The 13,468-nt window shown below is 40.1% G+C and overlaps 1 protein-coding gene across 1 annotated transcript in view; it reads right to left on the bottom strand.

Moving 5' to 3' along the window:
- Positions 1-490: 490 nt before the first annotated feature.
- ADAMTS5 (ADAM metallopeptidase with thrombospondin type 1 motif 5) overlaps positions 491-13,468 on the bottom strand; it is a 46,896-nt gene continuing 33,918 nt past the window's right edge. Inside the window, exons 5-8 of the mRNA XM_050332716.1 lie at positions 12,122-12,305; positions 11,515-11,690; positions 10,688-10,863; positions 491-7,406 (exon numbers count right to left, since the gene is read on the bottom strand). Coding sequence (XP_050188673.1) covers positions 6,851-7,406; positions 10,688-10,863; positions 11,515-11,690; positions 12,122-12,305 — 1,092 coding nt within the window. The 3' untranslated portion in view covers positions 491-6,850. The remainder of the gene's footprint in view (positions 7,407-10,687; positions 10,864-11,514; positions 11,691-12,121; positions 12,306-13,468) is intronic.

A 13,468-nucleotide genomic window follows, 5' to 3' on the forward strand; every position in this document is an offset into this window, starting at 1 on the left:
GCAAAATCCAAAATTCATAAAACCCACCAGCAACCAATAGATTAGACGCACACATGGAGTAAGATTTAGACAGGATGAGTTTGCTTTTACTTTGGGGAAGAACACCTCTTTGGAAAGCATCATTTTTGGAAACAAGAAAAATTTCAACTTAATGTTGTGGAATGTGAAAGGATAAGCAAGAAGTCAGCGTGAAAAATGAATTATAAGGTATAATAATATGGTCCTATTAGAAGAGTAAATCTTTGTAATAGGGATCTTTGAGGCTCTGGAAGGGCACTGAATACCACCTTCTGCACTCTCCTGTTATGTGTCCTGACACCCCAAACACTTTGCTGCAACTCCACCCAACCACAACTGAAGTGCAGTGTTTACATACAGAAAGGATATTAATGCCTTAATGTAGAAATCAGCTCAAGCTCTGTATGCTCTTCTGCCTGTAGTGGGACACAAACAGCAAACAGTTGCCCAGAATATACCATATAAACGAGTATTTTGGACCTATGATACAGTTTGTATTTATTACTTTTACTGAAATCACAGAATCAAATGTTTCAAGATTACAACTGGTAAATTACACATATGTAATAGTTCACAAAACAAAATATTGGCCTTCAATGTGTCATAGTACAGTGTAGACCTTGTACAATTCAGTTCAAATGAATCTTTATTTTGCATAACATTTTTAGGATGTAAACTGGCTGACATAGTAGTGCTCTAAAAATGTTATCTTCGGTTGGACATATACTAGGATGAAAAAAAAAGTTTTGTGACACATCTTGTTTTTACAAGGGGTACTGGTATTTCAGCCAAGTTATCTGTAATGCACAAAGTGACACCTCCCAGAATGTGCTGACACCAACAGTGTATAAAGAGGCACGTGAAGTAAACTAAGCAAAACCAAACACTGTGCTTTCCCCTTAGTCTTTCCTACAATACCTCGTTCACTTTATCTTATCTGGTGCTGGGCAGATGACCTGGCTATAGAAGTTAGAAGGGTTTATTGCTGTACAGGCGTATACACTGTCTCCAACTTGAATTCAGTGTATTATTTCCTGTATCTGATGGGATTTTAACAATGCATTTATGCTTGACTGTCTCTATGTTTCATATGATAAACTATTTGAAGATTTCACAGTTCATATGATAAAGTGTGTAAACCAGTTACTCTAAGTTAAAATTATGCTGTCACTTACAGTGGTATAAGTCTGAAGCACCTCCTGCAAAGCCAAATGATGTAATGAAGTTATCCTAAATTTACACAGATATAACTAAACCCAGTGTAACTTTTTTTCCCCTGTGAGTGGGAGTAATGGAGACACAAAAACTTGCCTCTGTATGTATGTACATGTACATGTTTATATATACACAAGCATACACATGCACAGACAAACAATATGCACTTGCATTTAGCCACAGGGAAGCTCTACATGTGTGTGTTTCAACAGGGACTAAGCCAGGCTGATGGGTGTGGAGATGATTTTACTGTCCTGACAGTGATCAAGAACCCCCCACAGACAACATCCAGAGCGAACAACGCTGTGGGTTCTGTTTTCAACGTGTAAGCTTGCAGTGTGCAGAGCAGAGGGGTGGGTACTGGGGTGCTTGGTATGGTGCCTCTGGAGAGAAGCTCCTACACCACTCACCTGTGTTTGGGCATTCCAAATTTTGCACTCTATCACTGAAAACTTACACTTGTGATACAACCTTCTAAGGCCCAAAGCCACCTTCCGGGGTCCCAGTTGAGGACCTCGTTTCTCTTATACTAAGAGTCATTACTGGTACACCTGATAAACCAGAAATGCCTGCATTTGCAGTGTTATTTAAAGCAAGAATGTTGAATTAGCTTTACCACACAAGTTAGTATCAGCGTACCCACAGAAAAAAGCACCTCTCGAAAACGTTGCAAATTACAAGTATGAATGCAACGATGCACTCTGGCAGCTCTATAAAATTTAATCACTTAATTAAAAAAAGGAACAAACCCCTCCAAACCAAGCAACTTTTTTCCCCTGAAAATTGCAGCCCGTGCTCAGAGAATCTAATTTTGCCTCTTGTCATAGGCTCCATCTCCCTCAGTGGCAAAGAACACCATGGCATTCATTAGCATGAGGAGAAACACTCACCTAAACATATTGCTGGCAGCCCACAATTGTTAATGAGCCATCCCTACAAATCCTATTTAAAGCCTGCCCTGAAGATCATCAAGGACCCGGCTTGTAGCCACTCCCTGGCATTTTTGGATTGTGTCTTGAGTGAGGCAGCATCACCCACTGGCCACCACTAATTCATCTAAAGCCTCGTGGCTGGCTCTGGGTCCTCGGTAGTCCCTGGGCAGCAGCAGGGGCTGTGCAGAGAGGATGAGCTGGAATTTGACCTGGGTGAATGTGGGCACGGGTAGGCAAGGGGACTTTCAACAGCTTGAAGTTGTTTATAAGCAGTCTGTAGTACTGCCTTTACAGTGAAGTGGCTACAGGAGTCATTTGTATTGTTAAATAAACCGCAGAGAAGGTGTACGTTTGTTTGTATCACATTTTCCCCCCTTACACTGGACCTAATACCAGTTCCCTTGAGTTCTGCAGTAGTTGAACTGGATGAAAAGTGGAAGTAAAACAGATATTGTTATTTTCATGGAAACATGCTTTACTGGCTTTTTTTGTATCTAACTTTTCCTGATGTGGTGCAAAGAGCTAGATTACAATGAAGTAAAACATTGAAAAGCGTTCCAAACTGGGCTTTTGACTTTTTATAGCCATATATACATATTTATATATGTATATAAACAGTGAAAACACTGAAAAAGTACCTTTTTTTAATGGTTCAGGCTTCATAAACCAAATCATACATTGTTTAAGCTACTTCTTAAAGAGGCACCCAAGACTATTCTCTTTAGTGTTTTCACTTTAACATAAGAAGCTGCATGAGAGAAGACTCACTTGCCACCCTGGCAACTCAAGAACTTCATTCACATATAGAGGACTCCCAGGTACTAAAAGTCTGTGCCTGCTTCAATGGAAGCACCAGCCTGAGTGGTCAGTCTGAGGTGCAGCACGAATTGCACATGTCTAAGTGAAGCATATCTATTGTCTGACTTCTTCAGGAGCCATTATGGTTTTTTTCCAGTCCACAGACTTTTATGACTCCCTAGTTGAGAGATTTTTGAAGTGTAAGTGTAACAGGGAGCTTTGAGCACAAGGTGTCACAAAATTACAAATCTAGAACCTACTCTAAGAAAAAGATGGTAGCAGAAAAAGAATATACATCTATACAGTGTGCACACATGTATACACATATACTCCTGTTTCATGAAGAAAGTTTTCTAAATAAAATCATACAAAAAAAAATAACCAGTGCCATATATTATGTAAACTCACAAGGCATACTTTCAACACAAATCTGAAGCATAAATTAAAGGAGAGCGAGAAAGAGAGACAGGGATGATAGCAAAACATTTTAAATATAGAATTTGCACAAATGGTATTTTGTTAAATAAGAATAAATAAATTCATTACATCCATTCACATACCAGTTGTAAAAACAATAAATTACTTTATTTTTTCAGTGCTGTGTTGCCTTTTTTTTTTTTAAACAGTTGTTATTAGTCCACAAGACTATTCCCTCTCCCCCTTGTGATAAAACTGTTTCCACAGGAGGGCAGCTAAATTTAATTTCTTGTATACAGTCAAACCAAAGTTGACAGGCTTTTTCCTAATGAGAATCTCTTATTTGAAAAGCAGATGATGTAAACCCCACCAATGCTTAGAGGTCCAAATTCACCTAAGGGCACTGGAAGTGTGTCCCAAAGTCAGTGTGAATTTAACTGAAGATTGTTCTTTAATATGCCAAGAGCAAAACTCTGGGTTTCTATCCCCTAGGTGCATTTTATGACTCCAGCTTGGCAACACTGGGTAGTGATGTAAACAGTGATGTAACGGAGTGAGCGACACAGAATTAAGTGGAGAACAGATGTGGACATGACAAAGTCAGATACCTTGCACCAATTCTTCACGCACCAGTTACATGAGATAGCCATGACTGACAGAAGGAAGGTTTGGAATTGGAATCCGACTACCAAGAACACCTAAAAAAGCAAGAGTTAACTACAGCAGGCTGACCTAGCTGCTCTTACACTTTTGGGGTCCTGCCTTGGTCTGTCCCCTGTTGCCCTCTCACCATAGAAGGGCAACTGCTCTTTGCTCATGATAATGTGCTTCACTGCTACACTGGTGAAAAGGGTAAAGTCACTATAGTGGTTTGTTCTCATACTTCTTTATATTTATATAAATAAACTCTTTCAGTGGAAAAGATACTCTTGATCTAAGGAAGTTTTAAATTTATACCCGTGTATGGTATTACTCTTCTGGAGCCTAAACAGCATCCAAAAGCTTTACTCATCCTTTCGAATATATAATAAATTATTACCATCATGAAAAGACAAATACTTGTACATTCTGTCTCTATTATGAAAAAAACACAGGAAAAACAAATACCACTTAATGCAGCAGCTGTATGCTGAGACAAATATTAAGTCTGTGATGAGACACATTACATCTCTTGATTTTTCCTCTCATGATGGTTTCTGTTTGTTACAGACTTTTTCGAGAGGTTCTAGAACATGGGTAACATATAGATAACTATAGAAATTTGATTATCTGAAAGGAAAATAAGGCATTCCAAAGTGATCTTATTTTAACAGGCAGAGAAGGCTCTCTGCAAATATTCAGAGCCTCTCAGTTCTTGGGGTGGGATCAGGATTAAATGGGGGGTTTTCCTCAAGATCCACAATTTTGCATAGGGACTACTCCTGAACAGAAGGCCACACCGGTTTTGAAAGCTGAAGATGATTAGTAACATTTGTTGGTGATCTGTTTAACAGAGGAGGAGGCCCTGCCCCTGTTACTGTTTATTTAGAACAAGGTTCAAAAATAGATACTTCTCCAGGTTTCACAGTTGTGGATGTAGCAACTCTATGCTGTTTTGAAATCATCACATGATTTCTAAGAGTTCATACAAACATGCCACAGTTGCAAAAACATGTTTGTGTCAGCCTGGAGTCAGACTTGCCCTTCTTACTACACACTCCGACAAGTCTTCCCTCCTGATTTCATGCCTGGGATTTTCAGAAGAGCCTGAGGTGCTCAAGTACCACTGACTTACAGCTGTGAGGCTTGTCTGAAAAATCCTGCTGTCCTGTACTCTCCTGTGTGGATGAACAAAGGCATAAAAGACAGATGGGATTCTACTTCTATCTGTTTTTTAACCATTTTTTTCACTACCTGTTATCTCAAGGCTTAATTCAAAGCCTGCTGATATAAGAGGAAGCAATTTTAACAGGATTGCTATCAGGCCTCCACCTGCATAAGGTGAAATGTCCATCCTCAGTGACAGAACTTCTACCAAACAATAATGGGATTCAGGAATTGCTGCCAATAAAAACTATTACCAGCTACTGCCTGTACTGTGGAAACAGTCTTATTGATATTGGACAAGTCCTCCACATCCTGATGTGGTTTGACTTCCTAATGACCCCTCTTCCTCCCAAATGTGGTAGATATACAAAACATGAATGCCTTCTATAGATTTAAAAAACCCCAAAACACACACAAAACAATCAAAAAAGACAAATAGTTATAAACGTTTGCTGGTAAGATGAATACCAGAGTTAGACATGATGGACAAAACAGTGATAAAATATTAACTGCTTGCTGTGTTTTTCTGACCTTTATAGCCTCTTGAAAAGATGTAGGTACATTACACATTGTTAAATTCAAGGTGGAAGCCATAGAGAAAATAACAGAGAAAGCAGCTGAACACAGCCTCAGAATATCTGAGTTAGAAGACACTTGATTATCTTACCTGTAATTTTTGGTTCTCTAACTAGCTTCTACAAAATACAGTATGCCTTTGTTTCATGGAAAGCAGCAGCTAGCAGCTATTGTTAACCGACAACAAGGACCCCAAGCTGTGGCACAGCCGGAACTAGGGAAAAGTTTACAAGCACAGTGTACACAAATTCCTCCTAGCAGCCAAATCCTCCTTCTGTGCATGCCTGACACACACACGGTGAGGAGCTGCTGATGGTCCTGGTATTTGAGCAATGTACACGTGGGGTTTCCTGGTCTGCAAAGCTGCCGCAACGCTCCTTCTGAGAACTTCTTGGTGGAAACACAGTATTTGTCTTAGAATAATGATATACTGTCAGGAAATTCCTAGCATGAAAATGTATTTCCTTTTGTCAAAACCAAAAGGTACTACGTTTTAAAATCAGCAGCAAGCTCTTCATTTTCCAGTAAAACATCTGTGGCCCTTTTTGAAGAATGGACCAAGTCCACATGGCCTACAGATATACTTTGGTCAATCACTTTGCTTATGTAGTTTGTCTTTTGTTTTTTTAATAGAACCATGTCATATAAAGTGACATACTGAATGAAAGATATTTACAAAACAGTATAAAATAAGCTACTGTGGGAGCATGAGTACATGTGACATTTTCTAAGGACATACTGTATTAGAGGTAGGTGAAAAAGGGGAGATGATTCTGTAACCTTTAAATATCCCAGGCTCCTCCATTCACTAGTTCTTCTTCTTTTGCATTATTTTATTTTACATTTTTGCAGACACAGAGGGCTTGTAACAACTTTAATGCTGACTTTTTTGACATATTAAGATAACCCTACTATTACTTAAAGCAGTGCACATCTTCATTTGGTCCAAATAGGCAGATTCTGCCCATAATTTGAGACTGTATGTAAGTACATTGAAGCCTTTGCTTCTCTCTGTCTGGGCAGACCTAATACCAGTATGTCCACAATGGCTTAATCAAACCTCTTTTAAAGAAGATCACAACCACAGGTTAACACTTTTTCAACAAGCACTGTTTAAATGCTGACGGTCTCTGAGAGAGAAGACACCCCTTAGCCAGTTTTCCATGCCCGTCTTTGCACTGGACAGTCCTGGTGTGCCATCCCGTGTCGCACGTTCGAGAACAGGAGAGCCACGGCCCCGTAACCCAGCGGGGTTGCGTGAGCTGCGGAGTCACTTTGCTGGTGACAGAGTTAGTCATTTGCCCGGGCTTCTTTGGCACGAAGAAACTGTAGCGGACATCCACGGGCTGCGTTGGGTCGGTCGCAAGTATCTGCACAATAAGAATCTCCTTTGTGGCGGAGTGTCCCATCGCGTGCAAAAAATCGTCTTTGTGGCTCCACCCGCTGTAGTTCATGACAGTCCCGTTGATGTCGATGATTGTTTCTGAAGTAGAGATCATGTATTTCCCATTGACAAGGTACTCACCGTTTTTCTTCTTCAGGGCCAGGTAGGCAGTGAACCTGCTCTGGTCCTTACTCTTGAACTGCCGAACTTTGATGTGGGTTGCCCCTTCGGGGATCCTCACTACATCTGTGTAGCCCTTGCTGAACGAAGGGAGAGAAAGAAGAGCGTTCAGTAGCTAGCATGAAATAAGCCTCAAGTCTTACTGCAATGCCTCACAAAGTCTCTGGTATGACATGTCTTGCTTCATTTCAGTTCAGGCCCTGAATCCAGCTGGGTTGAGGCTCATTTTAGATTAATTTGACCAGCTTCCACTGTTGGTCTACTGTGTTGTTCTTTATGTTATTGAAGAAGTTTCTATTGCACTTCTTTCAAATTGCTTAATCTTTAGCTTTACTAACAATTTTATGTAAGTCAGATACAAGAGGAATGAAAAATAACAGATAGCTTATATATTTCACCAAAGGGTGGGAGATACGAAATACGATGCATGCGTTGCCTGCCAAGGAAAAGATAATGAGATATGCATTGGTTACAGCTGTTTCTTGCTGTCTTTGCTAAAATGATGATTAAGGAAAGCATGAGCAGAGAAACAGCTGGGTAGAGGTACCTTGGGAACATTTAAAAATAATCTTGATCACTGAGAAAAAATTTGTTTACTCTGAAATTCATAAACCGAAAGATTAATTGTCAAGTGTCTAATAAGAGGGGCACCCAAATGTTTCATTTGTATCATCACAGAGTTCTCACTGTTGCTACTTATGGAATATCTTAACTCAGATTTAGAAAAAGGTAATAAATTCTTTTACTGAAAGTGACAAGCATTCAAAATGCGCAAGTGTGCTGGAATTTGTCACTATCTCAAGTATGTTATTTTAACTTTACTGATACATAGAAAAAAATGTAAAGACTATACATAGCTATAAGCTACCACCTGGACTTTGGAGACACCTATTTTCATTTCTAAATCCGTGACAAAACCATCCTGCAAGTATCCTATATCTGAAAGGTTTAATGAGAAAATACATTAAAAATATATAAAAGTGAAGGGGTGTCCTTTGGGACTGTTCAAAGAACAGAGTGCTAATTTTGAGAATTTTTGGCTGCACAAGTAGAGACTGCACATACTACACATGAAATGCTTGGGCCATTTCCCTGCTATTTCCAGCAGTTATGGGACAATGACTAAAACTCTACTGATTTAGCACCTCCACAGAGCTGAAGGAATATGGTGCAAAACCCAGGCTGGGGACTCTGCTCTACAGCACTGCACAAATATTTTTACGTAACAGTTGCCAGAACAGGTCTGTTAAAACATGTCATTAAGGTTACAAAATCATTTGTTCAAAAACTAAAAGCAATACTGGAGAACCCAAGTCATCTGCATAAAGAACTGTAACACGCCACATGCACAAAGAACTATGTGCAGGGTTAACTCTCCTCTTTCCAAAATTCTGATAATTTGGTTTTAGAGCTTTTTAAAAAAAAGTTCTTAGGAAGCAAGTTTCCCAGAAGATTACGTTATGCCTGCTTTCAAAGAAAAAAAAAGTACAAACAAATGTTGTTATAGCATTTAAGTTGTGCATTTAAGTTTCCCTGTATACTTAATGTTCAGATTGCTATAGTTTGATTTATAATGAACAGCAACACCTGAGTTGCCACTTTTCAGTGAAGGAAAGACAATTCTACTACAGCCACTGCCTTTTCAGACTGTAAAAACTGTTTACGGACAATTAAGATTTCACTATTTTAATGAGTGGTTTATTTTAAAGTCAATTACTCGCATAAAAGAATCATCTCAAACAACATTTCCAGTAAAAATAAATCATCAGTCCAAAATTCAATCAAAATCCAGTTAGAACATACTTGTGACTGGTTACTATGACTTTCCAAATGGGGCATATAGCCTCACTGAAATTCATGGAGTCCCTTTAACACTTTTGCTGGAGGTTGGATCCTAGCATAAGGATTATTACTGAATCATATGAAGAATATCTCCCACTGTCTTCATTTAGACATCCCAGGCATTTCAATATTTACAAACTGGAAAAGATTTGGTTTATATAGTTGCTAATTTGGATGGAAAACCATTCCTTTTGGCAGAGGTGTTTTGGCACTGTTAGGTGAGCAATCATTGGTTTAGCAGGAAGATTAGTTATGTTTATTTTTAGAATATATTCACTCTCAAAGCCATTTTTGACTGCTATTAATCTGTATATTGAAACGCATAGAAATAAAAAGTCATTTCAGGAGTCATATTTCAACTTATGGTAGCTTTCAATATGCTATGTAAGAATTTGGAAGATATAAAACAAAATCAAGTTTCTATATAAAGATGTTATACTAATGCAGTCACTGATTCTGAGTGGAAACTGTCAACTAAAAGTTCCTGCATTTAGATCTCTACAGCAATCCTCTTAGAGCCTGGAAACTATATGAATGATAATTAAAAATCCTCATTTTTCTATGAATCTTAAGAATTGGAGGAAAATGAGTTCAGACAGACAGGAGACTTACTTGACACTGTTATCTCAGCACAAAGCCTACTGCCCCTTCAGTGTAGTGAGGGAAAACCACGAGGGTGGTTCCTTCTATTTTACTTAAAGCATTTAGTTTTACTACAGTTAAAAGGTGAACTCTGCTAGAAAAAAAAAGGATAACTGCTATAAATATTTTGACTTAAAACAATCCATCTGGAGATTGATATTATGCCAGTGGACATGAAGGGATATAGTCACACTTAAGCCAATGTTTACTTCTGGAATCTCATCTAGTTATCTAAACTCCATACATACTCAGCAGTTGAAAAGGTGATTTCAGGGTATAATCCCTCTCAGCTATTAAGGAAGATATTTATAGCTGTCTGCTTCTCTCCATTACTTATACATGGAATGTGTGTCACAAAATCACGTGGAATGCCCTCACTGTCATTCAACATAGAAGAGAAGAAAAAACATTCTCCGGGTATAACTTGCTAATGCAACAACATCTGGGAAATGCAAAATTTCAGAGATACAGAGATAATTCTGATCCCAAAAACTTTCTGATTCATTCTTCTCTTCTGTTTTCTCTCTCCTCTAGGAACCACAGGCCATCTGACACAGCAAGATTAGCAAGTAGGACGAGCTGCCATGCCTTATTCTAGGCAGGTTTCCCATTAATGGGGTGCTCACCTGCATCACTGGCACTTTGTATCAGAAATGAACTCAGTACAGTGTTTTGCCAGCTGACGATTAGCCAGCTTCAGGGTAATGCTAAGAGCCAGCTGTACACATCTGGAAAGTGCAATATAAGTACAGGCAATGTACTTTTTTCCCCTCATCTTCATATGAAAGCAAATTGCATTGAGAGACATACAGAAAGCAGCACATTAGCAGAGTTATTATTTGCACAAGATAACTTTACCAGTACTTGAGATCAGTACCTCTTTTTTGTAAAGGAGCCCATGACTTTTGTGCAGCTGGAGTTGTCTCCTCCACACACCCCACATTTGTCATACTGGAGCTTTGATCCGATGATGCCGTCGCAACCAGTCCGGATGCACTTCCCTCGGACACAAACCGAGTTACTGTACGGTCGACATTCAGTGCCATCAGTTACCTGGGCAATCAAACGAGCCTCAGTTAAAACTGCCACAGAAAAGACTGACTTTTCTGGATCTGGCAGAACACAGTCACTTATGTAGGTCACCTACTCCGAACAAAGAGCCTGACAGACCAGACTGAGTTTCTCTAACGTCCCCAGCACAAAAGCAGTTCAGTAAAGTGCTGAAAGCAGCGACAGGTAACTTCCAGTTTGAGTTCCATCTGACAGAACAAACTGACCACAACTCACATCTACACTACCTGGCTGTTGGCTCTGTAAGATTTACTCTGGACTCCCTAAGCCTAATTCAGGGTTAAGATTACCCTTATCCTCATAGTACTCTTTCTTCTCCAGAAAATTCCAGAATAATTGAAAACTCCAGGCAGAAACCCGTTTAGCCACTTCTGAGAACAAACCAGTGCAGAGAGCACTTAGAGGCTCATATTTTTCATGAATTCACATACTGAGATGTGGAAAAACTCACCTCATTTTAGAGGCCAGTTCTGGTCTTAATGTATAACCAGTGGATCAAACCATTAAATCTAATCACACAGTGAAATCTCTGAATCATAGGATTAACTTCTTTTTCCTGGTTGAAGGGAAAGATTTCTAGATAGAGGACACTTCTACACTGGAGCATGAAATGATGACTGGGGTTGCCATTACCTTCTGAGAAAACACCACATAATAGCCGGTTCCTTTGGCTCTGCAGGTGAGCTTGCAGACATCTCCGGGAAGTACTCCAGCATACTTGGGGACCCATTCAACAAATGTCTTGACACCCTTTGCATCAGACTGGTAGCCATTCCTTGCTTCACACTGCTCTTGTCGAAAAGACTTAGCTGCAGAATTATTCACATTATTAGCGACTATTTCAGACCACTCTGCAAATATCATTATGTCCATCTATTACTTCAACTTCTTTTTTACATAATTTTTAAGTTACATCATGTCACTTCTTTACTTAGAACTGGCCCTCCAATCCTTCAACTGTTTTAGCTTGGAAATCCCATGGCATAATAAGCATTAAAGGTCTAATATGTGCATTGCATTTTCCAGGACTGAAAATCTTTTTTCATTCACGTGACCTTCCTCTGTGGAGTCTGGGGGGGGGATGTGGGTGAATAATTACTATACTGTATTAATGATTAATGTCTCGCTTTGGTAAATACATTTTAGGGAAACTACAGCGGACCTTTGTTGTGTCCTTCTACAGCAGATATTCAGTATTTACTGCCTACAAACAGACAGGCTGGAGCACAAGGGCACTCACCGTTGGCTGGGCAGGGAGCGACGTTGCAGGAGCGGTAGATGGCCCTCTTGCCCGTGCAGTACCGCCCGTTGTTTCTGGGAGCTGGGTTATTGCAGTGGCGATAAGCAAACTGAACTCCTCCACCACACGTACGGGAGCACTGTCCCCAAGGCCCCCAGGAGCCCCAGTTGCCATGGCTGGAAGCCTGGAACACAGGGAACAGTAGGAGGTAAGTTCATCATCCAAGTGCGAATAAAGCTGTGACAACTCAAAGTCACTGCTAATATTTTCCTCATTCAAGGCAATTCTTTGGTCATTTTAATCGGGGGTAACAGGTCTCAGGAGCCTTCTTTCTCCCAGCAGGGTTAATTTCTGTCTTTTATCTGCACATTGTCAACATCTCATTTGGCAAAGGCAGTACTAGGCCTTGCTCCACACAGCTGCCTTCTCACTGTTCAATGGAAGACACCAATGCAACAGAAAGATTGCCCAAAGTCTCACGTGCTGCTCTCTTATCTTTTGCTTTTCTTACCAAAAGAACCCTTTAAACTGGCTTCAGGGCTTCTGGCTCCCAGAATATGTTCATAAAGCTAATCTACGATTAATTAAATCCAATTATTGTGATGTGTAGGTAATGGCCAGTCTTCGTGAGCGAAGATCCGGGGAAGGTCTTTACACCTTCCAGCCTGCGCATTGGATTTTTTAGGTGAGACACAGTGTGCGCGGAACTGAGCCCACCCTTTAATCCTAAGGTTCATCTGCCAGGGCCAAGCAAACTTGGACGGTGGCAGCGAGGTCCTCAGGACGTAGATGGATTGCCTATTTAAGGGTTAACGAGCTCCATCTGCCCGGGAGTGGCCCTGACCGGGAATCGAACCCGGGTCTCCGCGGTGACAGCGCTGCGCCTTTACCACTAGACCACCAGGGGCTCCAATGTGTAGGTACTGCTTTGAATTACTGGCAAGAGATGGAGTTGTCAACTCTGCTAAACTGGATACCTAGAAACAGTATTGCAATAGCATGTAGAAGTCTATACATCTGTAAAAAAGGGTGTTATAAGGGCTGTAGCTTGATTTGAATGGTTCTCATAGTTTGCAAATATTTTCTCACAGAAGTCCACACCTCTTCTGTGAGGCTACTGTCTACCCAGTAAATTTAGAAGTATCTGAACTGACAGTTCTCGTGAGCCTTCAGATGCATAGTGGACAGAGGAGACTCTGTCACTGGAGGTACAAACCTTTCTGCTGCAGAAATTATATTTTGTATTAACTTCATCAACCTTTCCCTTCACTGAAATTAGGGAATTTCAGATGAGGGATGTAAATTAAATTTACGGATTTAATTTGTCTTGTATTCCATGGCCAAGAA

This window comes from Myiozetetes cayanensis, unplaced genomic scaffold (assembly GCF_022539395.1).
Source record: "Myiozetetes cayanensis isolate MyiCay16 unplaced genomic scaffold, myiCay2020 scf5-8, whole genome shotgun sequence".
Taxonomy (NCBI): Eukaryota; Metazoa; Chordata; class Aves; order Passeriformes; family Tyrannidae; genus Myiozetetes; species Myiozetetes cayanensis.